Source organism: Phyllostomus discolor, chromosome 7 (genome assembly GCF_004126475.2).
Source record: "Phyllostomus discolor isolate MPI-MPIP mPhyDis1 chromosome 7, mPhyDis1.pri.v3, whole genome shotgun sequence".
Taxonomy (NCBI): domain Eukaryota; kingdom Metazoa; phylum Chordata; class Mammalia; order Chiroptera; family Phyllostomidae; genus Phyllostomus; species Phyllostomus discolor.
The window spans coordinates 10,025,906-10,042,579 of NC_040909.2; the positions used below are offsets into that span (position 1 = coordinate 10,025,906).

At 46.6% G+C, this 16,674-nt stretch overlaps 1 protein-coding gene across 1 annotated transcript in view; it reads right to left on the bottom strand.

The window, feature by feature from the left end:
- Positions 1 to 16,674, bottom strand: part of LOC114502090 (myosin VIIA and Rab interacting protein) — a 204,845-nt gene that overhangs the window by 117,268 nt on the left and 70,903 nt on the right. The window contains exon 3 of the mRNA XM_028518928.2: positions 6,295 to 6,516. Coding sequence (XP_028374729.1) covers positions 6,295 to 6,516 — 222 coding nt within the window. The remainder of the gene's footprint in view (positions 1 to 6,294; positions 6,517 to 16,674) is intronic.

Below are 16,674 nucleotides of genomic sequence, written 5' to 3' on the forward strand. Positions count from 1 at the left end.
AGCACTGGTGGGGTTGACGGGTAAGTACCAAGTTAATGATATGCTACAAAGGTGATGCTGAGAAATGCCTAATGGCCTTAAGATCAAATACAAAATTTTAAATACCAGTCTGCCCTGGCTGGTGTGGCTCAGTTGGTTGGGCGCCATCCTGCAAAGCAAAAGGTCACTGGTTTGATTCCAGGTCAGGGCACATGCCTGGGTTACGGGTTTGGTCCCTGGTTGGGCATGTAAAAGAGGCAACTGATGGATGTTTCTCTTACATTGATGTTTCTCTCCCTCTCTTTTTTCCCTCCCTCCCCCTCTCTCTAAAAATAAACAAACAAAAAATCTTTTTTAAAGCTGCAATCTTTTTTAAAGATTTTATTTATTTATTTTTAGAGAGGGAAGGGAGGGAGAAAGAGAGAGAGAGAGAAACATCAATGTGCGGTTGCTGGGGGCCTTGGCCTGCAACCCAGGCATGTGCCCTGACTGGGAATAGAACCTGTGATGCTTTGGTTTGCAGCCCGTGCTCAATCCACTGAGCTACACCGGCTAGGGAACAAAAATCTTTAAAAGAACAAAAATTTAAATACCAGCCTAGAATGATGAAAATTTGGCATGTTTTTCTACCATGTCAACACGCAAAGTTGATATGATGATGTCTGCCAGACAGGTCACGGTGATAAGGGCCCTGAAGGTGCTCAAGACTCCATTATTTTTTTAAGCGCACTCATTATTCCAAGGCCTGAAAGAATGGCCCTCTCGGTGGTTTCCTTGCTCCACAGGTCTGCAGTCAATTAACAGGACAGGTGCTACTAGCCTGCGTGATGTCTTGCCAGCCATTAAAATCCCCAGACATGTCCTACCGTGCATTGTGGTCGATGTTTGTGGTTGCCATGGCATCCTTGTTAGCATCCCAGGCAAATGGTCCCAACGCACTCAGGGTGGAAAGGTGCTGAAATCCCGGTGATGGGCCCTGACTGGGTTAAGCTGGGGGTCAGCAAACGTTTTTGGAAATGGCAAGATACTAAATATTGTTGAGGCTGTGGGCTATGCAGTCTCTGTGGTCATTATTCAGATCTGCTGTTGTAGGTACATGCAGCCATAGACCATTGTAAACACTGTGTTCCAATGAAACATTTTTATAAAACAGGGTACAGGCCAGATTCGGCCTGTGGGCCTTAGCCTGCTGGCTCCTTTAACAGAAATGAACATTTTTCAGTTTTATCCTTGAACAGATATTGCTTTCCTATCCTGCTTCCTTTACAGAATTTTACTTTAATGTCATATATTTTTATGTCTAGTTTTTTAAATGTATCACCATGCTGTCATTCTTTGGCCTAGCAATATGTGTAATGCATTACATTTAATGATTTTTTTGAGCCAGGAAGTTCAAAGTTTCAAAATATCTTGGCTTGAGTTACCAATTTTGACTGAGACACAGTTGATCAAAAACAAATATATTAAAATTCTGATAAGCAGAAAACATACACGTTTATTGGAAATGCATCTTATCATGAGTTGGCTTTTCCATTGGTTTCTTTTCTGCATAAAGAAATATTTATAACTTCAATGAGATAGTATTCAGCACTAGTTTTATGCCTTGTTTTAAATTTTTTTTAAAGCCAGAGACTAGCTCTTTTTTTTAAGATTTTATTTATTTACTTATTTATTTATTTATAGAGAGGGAAGGGAGGGAGAAAGAGAGAGAGAGAGAGAAACATCAATGTGCAGTTGCTGGGGGCCTTGGCCTGCAACCCAGGCATGTGCCCTGACTGGGAATCGAACCTGCGATGCTTTGGTTCGCAGCCTGTGCTCAATCCACTGAGCTATGCCAGCCAGGGGATATGCCTTTTTGTTTTAGTTGTAAGCTGTGAGGAAATTTGTCCCTATAGCTGAGAATAGAAGCAGTTTTAATAATAATATCCTTCAACCCGGAACTCCCTTTGAGTCATGTCAAAAATCCAATAGTAACCTAAGACCCCACATAGTGTTTAGTGGGCATTTAGGTCCTCGCTAACTTGGCTGAAAGTAAATAAGCAGAAATCACCTGAGCTGCAAAAGGAGTCGCCCCTTCCATTTCTAGAGGGCTACCCGTGGCTCACCAGCACACACTTAATTAATGCCAGAGCTGAAGCCCTTCCTGTCTGCTATGCACCAGGGATTTCAGAAAATTGGAAACTCATGCACTCTTTTTCTCGCAGGGCACACTTCATTATCGGGTAGGCCTGCCGATATCAAGACCGCATTTAAGTGTGGAAGATTGGAAAACGTGTGAGAAGTCACAAGAGCCCCTCCCTAGTCCCACAGCAGGACGGTCACCTGCCTCTCCGCCATTTTGACTTAAATGCCCAATCTTCCAGCTCTGATCACATGGTGTCCCCGGTATTAGCGATGGCTCTTTAGGTTCTGTTTGAAGTTGCAGAAATGAGGTCTGGATGACTTCGGTGAAAAGGAAATTGAATGGAGCCATCTGGTGGCTTAAAGAACTGAGTGAAGACCTGAGTCCCTGAGACCGGGGCGACAGGACTAGTGATCGTGCTCATTGGGACGTTATCCACGGTCAACGTCTGTCACCTGTCTCAGGGTGACTCGGCTCTAACTGTCCTCCACTGACATGTCACTCTGCCCAAGATTCAAATTCCCCGAGAGGATTGGCATTGTTTGGGTCATGGACCCACTCACTCACTGACTGGGGTGGTCTAACCCCCAACTTATTTTTAAAGATTTTATTTATTTTTAGAAAGAGGAAGGGCGGGAGAAAGAGAGGGAAAGAAACATCGATGTGTGGTTGCCTCTCGCACGCCCTCTACTGGGAACCCTGGCCTGCAACCTAGGCAAGTGCCCTAACTGGGAATCAAACCAGCAACATTTTGGTTCACAGGCTGGTGCTTAGTCTACTGAGCCACGCAAGCTGGGGCCCAAGTCCTAGATTTCTTAATTTTTGTTTTACTTATACCTAGTTATAAAATCACACACGCATAATGTGAAAAACTTGAAAGCACGATAGAAAATAGGTAAGAAAAAAAGTATCCATAAGTCTACCGTCCAAAGAACAATTACTCATAAATATAGCATTGATCGTTAATTTCTTTTTAGTCTTTTTTCAGTATTTTCTTCATTACATAGTGATTATACTACATGTCCATTTTGCATTGCAGTTTTAAATCTAACATTTTAATATAAGAACTCACCCATGTTAACCCAATACACACATTCTTTTAAAGGCCTTGTCATAGTCTGTCAGGTTAAAAGTGTAGTCCTGTTGCATTGCTGGGCATTTAGATTATTTCTGTTTTTTATATTACAAATAATTCAGAACACATCATTTTTGTACAGCATTTAAAAACATAATCTGTTTCCTCTTTATAGGTTTTCAAAAATGGAATTACTGAGTAAAAGGTTTTGGACATGCTACAGCCTCTTGGTACACGTTGGGAAAAGGTTAAGCTCATGGAGACTTTACCAGCAATGAATGAGAATGCCTTTTCCAAACCACCCTTGTCAGCAGAGTAGAATGCTGAAAAAAAATCACTAATGAGGAAAAAATAGCACTTGAAGCATACACTCTATTCCCTTGCTTTCTAGTGAGATTCATTATTTCCCTACCTATGTGTTAACCTGGAAATGTCCTTATCCCGTAGTGATAATTCTTAGGGGTATTGCACACCCCTATTGGGTATCTCTCAAACATACTGTGGAGTTTATACCAAAAGGGCAGTATGCTAATTTGTGAATCCTGTGGGCTGTGTGAATGCCAAGAGATAAATGATCAGACAGCTGAGAGATTTCAACTCCAGGTGGAAAGAAATGAAGCCTGCGTCGTCTCGGAGAACCCAAAGCAAATGCCACGGGCATAACGAGGAGATGTGTTTTGATTTCAGTTGCAACCATCATCTTTTTCTCTCATTCCCTGAAAACAATCCCTCAAATCGGTCTGTGATAAAGGTAATAGCAGAAAATGACAAAAAATCAGAGAGAACAATTTTTATAACAAAGCAAAGAACGAGGAAGCCAATTTGTTCCCAAGAAAAGTAGAAACATCATTCTTGGATCAATTCAATCCCAAATGAGAGAGGCTGATGTGCGCGGGCTGTGCTTACCCTGAAAGTTTTGTTTCCTGCAGAAGACCTCAGAGTGCACCTGCTAGGTGTCCTCACCTATAATGTTTGAATGAATGTGTACAGTAAGTTGTCAGGAACATAAATTTATGTATAATAAAAAATGACAAAGGGAATGGTTCAGTAGCATCCCATTGGCTATCTAACTTCCCAAGTAAGGAATCCATCAGTCACTCAATAATAAATTCGTCAAATAATAATAAAGTCAGTAAACGTGCCTTAAATGCTTCACGTGATGAATTCTGCTGTGTCCTGTGCATTGCTGGGGGCTTCTCCTGCTTGTTGCTACATATATAAAATAGGCTCCTCTGCGGCATCCTGCAGAGTGTAAAAGACCGTCAGGCCGCAAGCCATACACCTGAGGTATTCTGACCTGGAAATACTTCTCTATCAATTGCAAGGGAAATTTCAAGAAGCAAAATCCTGCCGTATGCACCACAAAGTTCTTCCCTGGACGGGTTCCTATGATGAACCGGAACAATGTGGACAAACCAGATGGGAGCTCGGCTTTCCCATCCCTTCTAGTTTCAGGCACTAATAATCCCAGGACTCCTGAGCTGTCCCCACCAGTCATCGCTCAAGATGAACACAGCAACATTCCCAACTTCTCCTCAGCAACCTCCTTCTGCCAGTTCTGACTTAAACAATGTGGCGTGTGTTTTATCTATGCTAGACACACTGGATGTGGGAGACTCCTCCATAGTCCCCCCTTTTCTTACATAAATTGGAACAAATGTACATTCGTTTTCTGGATGTCTGTCCAGGGAGCCTCCTATGAATGGTCCGTCATTTTCCGATGTCCTACTACTGAGACTCGGGGCACCGTCACGGAACGCTTACACAAACATGATGCAGGAGTGAGTGACCTGGCGCTCCCTAAGCCTCCTGCCTCCTGAGTAACAGCTTAGAAATGGGAAACGAAAATTTAAAATGTAGCCTTAGGAGCCTGTTGCTGCCCTTTCCACCGCTTATTTTTCAGTGTCTGGCTACTCCTTCAGACGGTCTCGTATAGATAAAATAGCCCAGGGTGGGAATCAGAAGACTGGCTTTTGAGGCAATGTTGTTCCATTTATGAGCAATGTGATCCCAAGGTGGCATATTCATCACTGCTGTGTGACGACAGCAGCGCGTCCTTCCACTGTAACCGACACTAAACTCACACACACAACTCAGGCGGGATGTGGGGTTGAGAGGCCGTCACTGTAGCTTCCCTGCTATTAACAGTTCAGTAAATTTGGAGATTTATCTGACCCATGGAGAAGAGAAACAGAAACACTGAAAAACAACAACAACAACAAAACCAAGACTGTATAGATACCCTTTTCCTTCCGTGGGTGGGTGAATATACTGAAGGACAGTAAAGGATAGCATAGTTTCATAACTGCTACTTCAATGATTTTCAGCTGCTATTTTCTACGATTTCACAGCCCCTTGAGGATCAAACCCAAATTCTTCACATAAACTGACCACCAGAAGAGTCTGTTTCAGACCTTGCACATACCCTGGGAAACCCGTCTTTTTAACCCAGGCCACGCCTTGTCCGAGAATACTCTGTGATTCCTCCTGAGTTCCACCTGGGGCCCCCTCTTATAAAACCCCTTTAGGACACCCCAACACTCTCTGGGTCCTTTTCTCTTTAAAGTTCCTGAAACCCGGTCTGAACCATGCATTTTTCTGCCGCTGGACACTGTCCTGGTCTATTGCTCAGCCCACAGAGGTTTGTGCGCCTCTCACACGTCAAGCTACGTACGTGCTACAAAGGGAGTTGAATAAGACAGGGGCAGTCCCTTGTCCTTGGAGCATCCACCACGGGGCGGGCAGCCCAGTGGAGCCACAACAGATGTGTGAGCCGAGTGCCTGTACGCCTCACCGACCTGCTGGGTGCAGCATCACGACTTCCATGCGTCCAATCACCCCCCGGAGCAACCTGCCTCACTCCCCACCACGGTTCTGGCCTCCAGCACAATTCCTAAGACTCCCACACGTACTTGTGGAGTAAATGAATGAACAGATGAGACCAGAGGAGAAATATGACCCCTTCTCGTCCTCTCTCTGACGCTCATGCAGTATATCCTTAACAGCACCTCCCCTGGGTAATCTCTCTACGGCACTCAGCACTGCAGGCTGTTCTTACCTGGCTGCAGGAAGGTGGGTGGCCCCAGCCGAGACCCCGGGGGCACACTCGGCCACTCACCTGGCTTGCTGGCAGACGCAGCAGATCCACACCTTCTCGTGCTTCTGGTAGGAGCAGCAGCTCTTGCAGACGTTGAAGGCACAGTCCCCGCAGCGGCGCTTGGTGTTGACCAGGAAGGCGAAGGGCGAGCAGCAGCGCATGCAGCAGTGGTCCACGAACTTCTGGTGCTTCGAGAGGATGCGGCACTTGCTGCCCTCCTCGTCCAGCTTCTGCTTCATCTCGCTGGGGCAGGGAAGGAGGAGGAAAGTGCAGACCAGGTCAGGGGGCTCTCTCCCTAGAGCGCTCCCACCCTAGCCCTTCCCCAGACTGAGCCACACGTGGGGTCTTCCTGTGCAACGATAGAACTCACAGAGATCACCCGCCTGACATAGTATCCAAAGGGGAGCCCCAACGGTGGATTAATTTTGTGCGCTTCCATGTGCCACTCCATTTTCTAGGAGAGAGCATGAGAACCTTACCGCTGCTATTTCAGACACCGGACTGGGGGACATTCTATTATTACAAAACTAAGCACATCCTCGAAGAACAAAACCTTGGACTTAATTAACTAGCACCTTTTCAAAGGAGCAGGAGATCGTGCTATTATGTTATTGTGCCAAAACACTAATCCTCGCAACAGCCCTGCTGGGAATCTGATCGATGCCGTGCTGGCCCCGTTTCACGGCTCTGGACACGGAAGCACCCCAGGGGTTTTAAAAGCTTTCAAATCAATGCGCGTCAATAAACAGTCGCTGGGTGATGGGCACGGCCTAAGCAGGGGTGATTCAGAGCCGAATAAAAGACAACGCCCTTTTTCTGGCCCGCTGACCAGAGGAAGACTCTCCAGATCCAACCCACATGGTAAACGATGGCTGCGTGGGGGGGGGGGGGGGCGCACCCTTGCCTGACACACGTGGGCAGTGAGTTGATCAGACAGGGTGAAGCGACAGGGAGCACGTGAGAATCACCTGTATTCTACCGCTTTGAGTTATTCAGGCGTGCATCCTCTCCTGCCCCTCCCCCCCTCTGCCTCCCACTTCCTCCTGTGTTACAGTGGGGTGATGTCGTACATACCGTTTTAATTTTGAAGCCTAGAACGCTGTGTTTTTGGTTTAGGTTTTCAGGTGTGTGGGCATCAAGCGGTTCCCAGATTCCCCTTATGATTTAAGACCTCTGTTCTATTTGTAATTATGTCCCCCTTCTCTTTCTAAGCATGGCTTGACTGAGCTCAGCTTTTTACCCTGAACTTGACGCAGGAATCTCATTTTCATCTGCTTCTCTTCGGAAGGCTCCAGGCTGCATCTCCAGCCCCCAGGCCAAAGGGAACACCACAGTCCCCCACCCGCAGGGCCCAGGGCCCCCCCCCATCCCCTGTTCAAGGAAGCTGGTGACTCCAGTTTCAGATTCCCTCTTCACTTCTACCTCCCAGGAATTTCCTGGTTCCTACTCACCCCGTCCCCCCGCCTCCGCTTTAAAAAAAACATTGACATATAATTCGCATCCCATACCATTTACTCTTTAAATTGTACAATTCAGTTGTTTTCAGCATGTTCACTAAGTTCTGTGAAGCACCGCCACTGTCTGGTTCCAGGACACTAACCCCACCCCCCCAGACAGGAAGCCCCCCTTCATGCAACAGCTGCCCCCTGCCTGCCCCCTCAGTCCTTGCCAACACCAACCCACCTTCTGGCTCTAGGACTTGGCTCGTTCTGGACACATAATGGAAATGGAATTGAACCGCATGTGGCCTGTTGTATGTGTCTTCTTTCTTTGCACGTGTTCAAGGCTCACCCCTGTTGTAGCACATGTGAGCACTTCGGTCCTCTTTGCTGCCAAATAATATTCCACTTAGGGACGTGCCATGTTTCATCTGTCCATTCCTCAACCGAAGGACACCCAGGCTGTTTCCACTCGTTGGCTGTTATGAACAATGCTCCACTGAATGCTCATGTATAAGTATTTGTGCAGATCTATCTTTTCAATTCCAGGGGCGAAATCACTGGCTCCTACAGTAAAGCTGTGCTTAATTTTTTTTTAAGAAATTGCCGGACTGTTTTCCAAATGGCTGCACCATTCAGAATATGAGGGTTCTGATTTCTCCACACCCTCACCACCTCTATTATAGCCATACCAGGAGGTACGAGGGGATATCTACCGTATTTTTAGGACTATAAGAGGAAACCAGAACATAAGACACTCCTAAATTTTAGAAGAGGAAAATAGGGAAAAAAATTTTTGAAGCAAAAAATGTGGTAAAATATTTAATAACCTGGGACCCTGCTCCACCACCATAGCCCTGCCCCCCACGATGAGCCAGGCGAGCTACATTCAGGCTATAAGATGCACCTCTCTTTCCTCCCAAATTTTGGGGGTGGTGTCTTGTAGTCTGAAAAATACGGTAATTCTGGTTCTGATGTGCACTTCCCTAACGACAAATAATGCTGAGCATCTGTTCACATACTTATGGACCACTTGCACACCTTTGAAGAAAAATCTGTCCAAATCTTCTGTCCAGTTTAAAGTACATTATTTGTCTTTCTATTGCTGTGCTGGGAGAGCTCACATGTATTCAGACACAAGTCCCTTCTCAGTTGATGATGTGCAAATATTTTCTCTTTCTTATATTAAACCTTATACTTTGTTAGTATTTTTATGTAGTTTTAGTACAAAGCAGGGTCACAGTGGCTCATCCCACCCTTCCATTAGAATTGGAAATCTCCATCTGGTTTCAGAACCTCGCTTGCCACTTGACAGCAACATAGCACAAGCACCTTTCCACGACAATTCAAACAGTGTGTGAGGCTTCAGCTTCCGGACGCCCTGAGCTGGCTCACGCATCTGCCACCGCTGCGCAGGGCTTGCTCTGCACAGCGGTCTCCAGTACTGGTTTGTGGCTGGAGCACTGGGTAATACAGGAAGCCTGAATCTCGTGTTTAAAGGGGAGGCTGCAACAGGCCAGCTACTAATTCTATGGGGTAAAACACTGTATGTATATGTTTTGCTGAACAACATGTTTATGGGGAGACAGGGGAGGGTGTTCGTCTTGAGGCACAAAGATGCCGTTCTCCGGGCCTCCAGATGAAGAGCAGAAGAGCTCAGTCACCAATGGCTCTGACACCTGTACACAATATGAGAACGTCCTTCGCAATCGACCAGCTTCTACCGATATTTCAGAGACACTAAATTAAATGGAAGGAAACATCCAGGAAGGAAAGTCTTTGGGGATCAGAACAGCTCTGTGAGCTCAATCTACAGAATCACTTGAGCTTTATGAGTTTTGTCTCCTGATTCCCAGGACTGCAAACACCAGTTTTGATCAGTCCCTGCCTGGAAACCTGCTCATCCCCGGAGCTCCCTGAGCTCGGGGAATAAACCCTCCAACCACCTAGCTGCTAAAGCCAGACTCAGGACATTTTCTTGGTCTCGTCTCTCCTTACATATCACAGTCAATCCACGTTCTACACATTGTATCTCCGAGATATAAAATATCTGGCATTCATGAACTTGTCTCCATCTTTGCTTTACCTGCCGCCACACCACCCCCCCCTGCCCACCCCCAAGTCCTACCTGGCCTCATCTCTCCTGAGACCAGGGCATCTGGCTTTTCTAAACCGAGGAGACTTCTTCCTCTTCCCCAATCCCTTTGCTAAACCACAGCAAGAAAGACCTTTTGAGGATGGAAATCTGGGTCACCCACTTGCTTCACATGCTTTCACAGGTTCCAGTATTTTTTTCAAGATGTAACAGGAGCACACATGGCCTGTTGGCCTCCACATCGAACCCCTCCTCTCAGGAGGCTCTCACCACACAGCCTGTGCGAGGTCTTGCTGTTCCTTCAAAACCCCACGTTCTCCCTTCTGTGAGGGTTGCCTGTACGATCTCTCTTCTTGGAAGCTCATCCTAGCATAAGCACACCTACGTTCATTGCAGCATTATTTACAATCACCAAGATATGGAAGCAGCCCAAGCATCCATCAACAGATGAGTGGATAAAACAACCATGGGACACTTACACAATGGGATGCTACTCAGCTGTAAAAAAAGAAGGAAATTTTACCCATTGTGACAGCATGGATGGACCTGGAGAACATTATGTTATGTGAAATAAGCCAGTCAAAGAAAGACAAACACCATATGATTTCAGTCATATGTGAAATCTAATGAACACACTGAACTAACAAGCAAAACAGAGACCGACTCATAGATGGAGAGCAGATGACAGCTAGTGGTGGGGGGAGGTCAGGGGGTGGAGGGATCGAGCAAAAAGGAAAAAGGACTCATGGACATGGACAACAGTGTGGTGATTGCTGAGGGGGTATAAGAGCACTGAATGGTAATGGAAAAAATATAATAAAGATTAAATAAAATTTTTTAAAAAGAAAAGAAAGCTCATCCTAAGTAGGTTCACTCTCCTCCATTTCTTCACAAAAGGCTTTCCCTAACCCTTCAGAGTAAACTAGGTCCCCAGTGATTCCCTCGCACAGCACCTTGGTCTTCTCCTGTGTAGACTTTTCACAATTTCTAACGACCAATGTGTGTAGATGCATTATATTTTAGTGTATTTTGTTTATGTCTGTTTCACCGCCCTAGACTCGGTTCCAAAGGAGAATTGCAAAATATTGTGTATTATATATTATACTGTGTTGCAAAATATAGACAAGATACTCAAACGATACCCAAACACATGTCCAGGACAACAGGTGCGCTAAAAGGCGGAAGGCGGGCCCTTAACAGCAAAGAGCGACGCTGCCAATGTTCCCACGACTCAATATTTCATTCTGATGTCCGTGAAATCAAATCACATTGTTTCAAATCACCCACCTCTGAAGTCTATTTTCCGTGTGCTAGCACTCTCATCTGTATCATTCTGAAAAAATTATTGTCGTGGCTTATTCATTTTGTGCATCTACTTTCATGCTGGAGCAATTAACAAAGAGAGAGCTTAATGGCCAATAAAGCCAGATAATGAACTTAATTATAGAAATCACCCCTGATAGTAACACGGGGCCCAAACGTGGACATGTGTTATTTCTTGCATTTAACAAATACTGACGCAGCGCGGACTTGCTCATAGCACTGTGCCAGGCACCGCGGGTCACAGACGTGGATGAATTCGTCAGGAGCCTGGAGGGTGGAGGAGCTGATGACCACAGACACGCCTCACACGTGGGGATGGGGAAGGAGCAGGATGCGAATGTCCTGGAGTGGGCTCGTCATGGGGTGGAACGCCGACCCCCAGCACAGTGCCACTGCCATCCCGTCCCAGCACCGTGGGGGAGGGCGGAACCCTTCCCGGGGAGCCATGGATCCCTTTCAGACAAAGCTTCTGCTCTGTGGCCCTGAGTCCTACCAAGGGCCCTCTCTCTAGTATTTCTCTGGTTCCTCTGGCTCACTCAGGTAAAGGTGAAAAAATAACAATAATCCTTTAAAAGTTGTTGGGCAGAGAAGACATCACAATGTCTTTTTACAGCAGAAAGTTTAGGAACTCCGCGTCAGACATGTTTGCACTGAAATTCACTGCACTTGAACAGGCTGATGGACACCGAGGGGTTTTGAGAGCAGGGGCTCCAGGAGAGTGACTAAGTCCCTAAACTTGTCGGGATATTCTTACGGAGTAGATGGGGAGGATGGCAGATGGGCAGCGCAGGATGGTCATGGCCTTCACAGTCGGACTTGGGCTGAAACAACCCGAAGCACTCACCTGGCCCCGAGAAAATTATTCACATATAAACCTCCCGAAGCTCTGGTTTTGGGGTCAGGAAAGCAGCATGACGTATACCGCACAGCTGGGGGTCAGGATGCAAGCTGTGCAGAGACGGAAGCAAGAATACAATGATCCCAATACTAGGTAAATGTGGATCTGGCCTGGTTGGGGAGGAATCTTCCTTCACATCCAGAGTCCCAAAAGGCCTGAGAAGAAAGAGCTATAGAACTCTTTATATGTCCTATAGCAGTGATTTTCAACCTTTTTTATCTCACGGCACACATAATCTAATGACTAAAATTCTGCAGCACACCAAAGAACATATTTTTTGCCAATCGGACAAAAAAATAGGTATAATTTTGATTCATTCACACCGGATGGCTATTGTATTGGCTGTTGTTATTTGTTTATTTGGCAATCTAAGGAAAAGGAGGTCAGTGCCCCTGACTAAATAGTCAGGCACTGCATGTTTTAAAATATCTTATGGCACACTGGTTGAAAATCGCTGTTGTATAGAATATAGAGCTGGCCACACAAGTATAGGATCTCCAGAACTTGTCTAAATGGTGAAAGAGTGCATTAAAGAAAGCCAGTCCGTTGCCCTCTCTTTACCCCATCACCCAGAGCTGCTGCGGTCAGTATGTCCTTTCTGGCCTGTTTGATTTCCTGTATTGGAAGCGGGCCCATTTCCCATCCCCGGTCTCCAGTATTCGAGTTGTTCTGAACCAGTGAGACTCTGGGACAAGAGACTCAACCCACGGGCAAGCAGGTCTTCGGCACCCAGTTTCCGGCGATTCACACAGGAGGTCTCATTCACAGATTCGCTCTCTTTCTGGTCCCACTCTGTACATCTCTGGAAGGTGCCTCACGGGCTGCCGCTCACAGAGGGACCACCAGTGCCCACAGGGAGCCAGCCCCAGGGGCCGCTGCAGAGGGCCGGCTTAGTCTATATCCCAATAGGTTGTCCTGGGCCGTTGACTGCACCCTTGCTTCTCGCTCACCGTCTCTGCCTTGTTCCTGTTTGCCGTCCTCTCCCTGGTTCTGCGCTCCCTGCGTACCCTCCATCAGCGCTAACGGGCCGCTCACCTTCCAAAGTGGCTATAAATCGTTCAAGAGTCACGTAAGTAAACCACGTGCGTTGATTGATGGAAAGTTGAGCCTACATTTTCTCACAGAGTAATTTCTGGAATTTAACTTCATAGTACTATTAAAATAAATTATTTGTCTGTAGATATAGACATACCTATATAAACATAGAGACACATACAGATATAGATTTCTTTCCTATACACGGCTATTGATTGGCTTTAATATATGGCTTTGCTTGGTTTCGCTCTCTATTATCCGGGCACCCAAGCTGCCTCCCTGGTCTCAGCTCTGCTCATCACTGAGCACATTCTCATGTGTCTGAGGCCGAAGGCTGGGGCTTCTGTTGTGCTTACATGCGGGTCTTTATAGCAGCAAGTCAAAACTGGAGTCCGGTTTTGAAATAATGTGCTCAAGATAAAATATAAAATGAGGCAGGGGAGACTGCATCGCACCATAAATCTCCTACCCACGAGTTCTTCATCCCCAGGTTCTCCACTGGTCCTTCAGTCAACACTGATCACACGCCTTTTACGTGCTCGGCCCCGAGCCCAAGGAAGAAGGCCCCAATGTAGCCTTGAGCGGGGACTGACCCACACGCCACAGACTGTGGTCTTCCTGGAGAAAGTGACCCTGCGACTCCACACTGTGTCGGGTGAGCCCTAGAGACTGGCCCGGCCTCCCACGGGGCCTCCCGAGCCAAAGCCCCAGCGTTCCCGTGACTCCTCTCTTCCTCTCACGCACAGTGTGCCCCTCACACACAGCGCACCTCTCACACACAGCGCGCCGTCAGTCCCCGCAGCCAACTGGATCCACCCTGAAATATTCCTCAAATCTGCTCATTTCTCTCCATCACCACCACTGCCACTGTGCTGGTCCAAGCCACCACCATGTCTTATGGCCACCCCCTCTCCTGTGGGCCACCCCCTCATCAGGACAGCAGAGTGTTATTTTAGCAGTGCTGATATGAGAAGTCACTGGCAGGCTTAAAACCCTGTGACGGTTGGCCCCCTCGCTGCTGCACGTCCAGCACCCAGCCGGGGCCCCGCCCAGAGGAGCCCTGCAGCAGGCATCTGTCGAGCGCGTGACTGGAGGGATTGAGCTGCAGTCCCGTGGTCCTTCTCTAACTCTGAAAGTGAAAGGCTGCATGGTTGCCACCACTTCTCCATGAGACAAACCCCCATAAGAGCAGTGAAATAACCCCCACTCTGCATGTATGATAGTACCTCCTGCAGCTGCACCCTCCGGCAGGGGGAACCCGAATGCCTGACAAGATCTCTCTCCATACGGGGTTCTGGCAGGTTGTCGCATGGTGAGGACCTGTGTCTAGAAGTTTCCACATCCTCTGCCATTTAAGAAACAGCCTGATGGCCTCTGCCCATGGAACACCTCCCTCTCTCATTGTGAGCCTGTGAGCCATCCCTTTCAAAAATTTTTCCAAATGTATAAATTGTTTTTACTATTTACTTAATATTTCTCTTTTAAACATCTCACTTAAAAATACTAAATATCATTTTGACTAATTCTAAGCATTTATAGCCATGAAATACCAGGCTAAACATGTCTGTTCAATTTCTTCCTAATACGTATTTCAACAAAAACATAACTGTTAACAAAAAAAAAGTGTTTAATCCTGCACCACCCACGTTCATCTGGTCTACACGCCACACTCTGGGAGGCACCACTAAGGAATTTATGAAAATCAAAACCAAAATGCAGAAGCTTCCGATGGTTTCCAGATATTCCAATCCATGGCGGGAGTAAGGAGAAGGTCACCAGCCATGTTTCTCATCTAAGAGCATTGTTAGGAAAAATGAACAAGCGTGCATGATTTTCACCTGTGAAGCCTCGCAGGATTCTTCTAGTCATCACAGATGTAGGCTGCCCAGACCAGCCCTCGAGAGGGAAGAGGGAGCTGGGGGCGGGACTTCACGCCAATCTCATCAGCTTTGTTGGCTTAGAATCTGGCTTTTATCTCCAAAATGAAGGCTCACCAAAAAATTAACGAAGGAAAAGAAAGAAACATACAGATCATCCAGTTCAAGTCTCTCGAGAACCTTCTAGGTGTCTATGGACAGACACAGCGTGGATCTTCCCACAACATGGCCAGGGACCAGCTCCACGCAGACCGAAGGGCCTGCAGTGGCAGTCTGTATGGGTGTGTTGCTCGGCGTTCTGGCTCTGGAACTTCAGACGCGTCAGGCGCACCGTGGGAAGGAAGGACGCACCGTGGGAAGGAAGGAGCCTCCCCCGCGGAGAGCAGATGCTGTGGCAAGCACAGCCTCTACATTCTTCCTAGCCGTGCTGCGGCAAAGACACAGTGACGGCGAGTCACTGGGAAATGCTCAGAATCGTCTTCATGGCTGACGAGACTGCAGACTGCAGAACAGGCAGTGCACATTTCTGTCGAACATCTAGAAGTTTACATTTGCAAGTGCATTGTTTAAATGTATACCGTAAGTTATAAACCCTTGAAAAAAGTGTTTGCACTTTTAAGTTACAAAGGAAATGTTTGTACTTTAAGCTCTACTTAGTTATCCTTTAAGTAATTAAGTTATGACCATCTCATGGGACAATTCAGAGCAGGAAGACATAACCTAAAAAGATGTCATTATGAAGTTGAAATCACGTTAAAGGAGCTAACAGGAAGGTGGACAGTCTTTGAAGGCGAAGAGGCTGAGCCCAGAGTGAAAACGTCTTTGACCCAAAGGACGCAGGCCCGCTGCGCCCATGACCTCAGGCCCGAGTGCCGGGGTTGCTGCGTCTGCCCCCATGACTCATCGCTCCCCACGTGCACCGCCCACGTCACCCGCTCTCTGGGGTGGCACAGGGCAGACCCGTGGCAGAGAGATGAGGTAGTTTGCTTCCGATCGCTTATGCTTTCTCGCTGAATTAAGGAAATATTTAATTAAAAACCCTTGTGTAGTGTGCTAAGTGAAGTCAGTCAGACAAAGACAAATACCATATGATTCCCCTTAGATGTGAATTGTAAAGAACACGATAAATGCAACAGAAACAGGCTGACAGACACAGAGAGCAGACTGAGAGCTGTCAGATGGGAGGGGTGTTGGGGGGCTGGGTGGGCGAGGTGAAGGGGTTAAGAAGTACAGATTGGTAGTTACAAAATAACCACAGGGATGTAAAGTACAGCATAAAGAATATAGTCAATAATCTCGTAACAACTACCAGTATGTATGGTGCCAGGCAGGTACTTGAAATATTGAGGAAAATACATAAAATATACGATTGTCTAACCACAATGCTATGTACCTGAAACTAATACAAAGTGAAATTGAATGTCAGCTGTAATTAAAAATAAAATTAAAAAATAAAAATTATTTTAAAAGCTCTTATAATAATAAACGCCAGAATGTTAATGGTGTTTAGCTTTGGATAGAGTATCTCCTACTTTCTCAAAAACAACAGAAGTTGCTCACCTTCCAAGAGGACAAAGAGATTAGACTAACATAACTGAAACCTTAATTTCCTACATAAAGCTTAGCAGAAGAGGAAAAATGGAGTCGTGGATGGCTGACCCTTCCTTACGGGCCAGTTTAAACCTAGTTGGAATCTCAGTGCCTGGTTCCTTGTTATCCACAAGCCACCGTGCC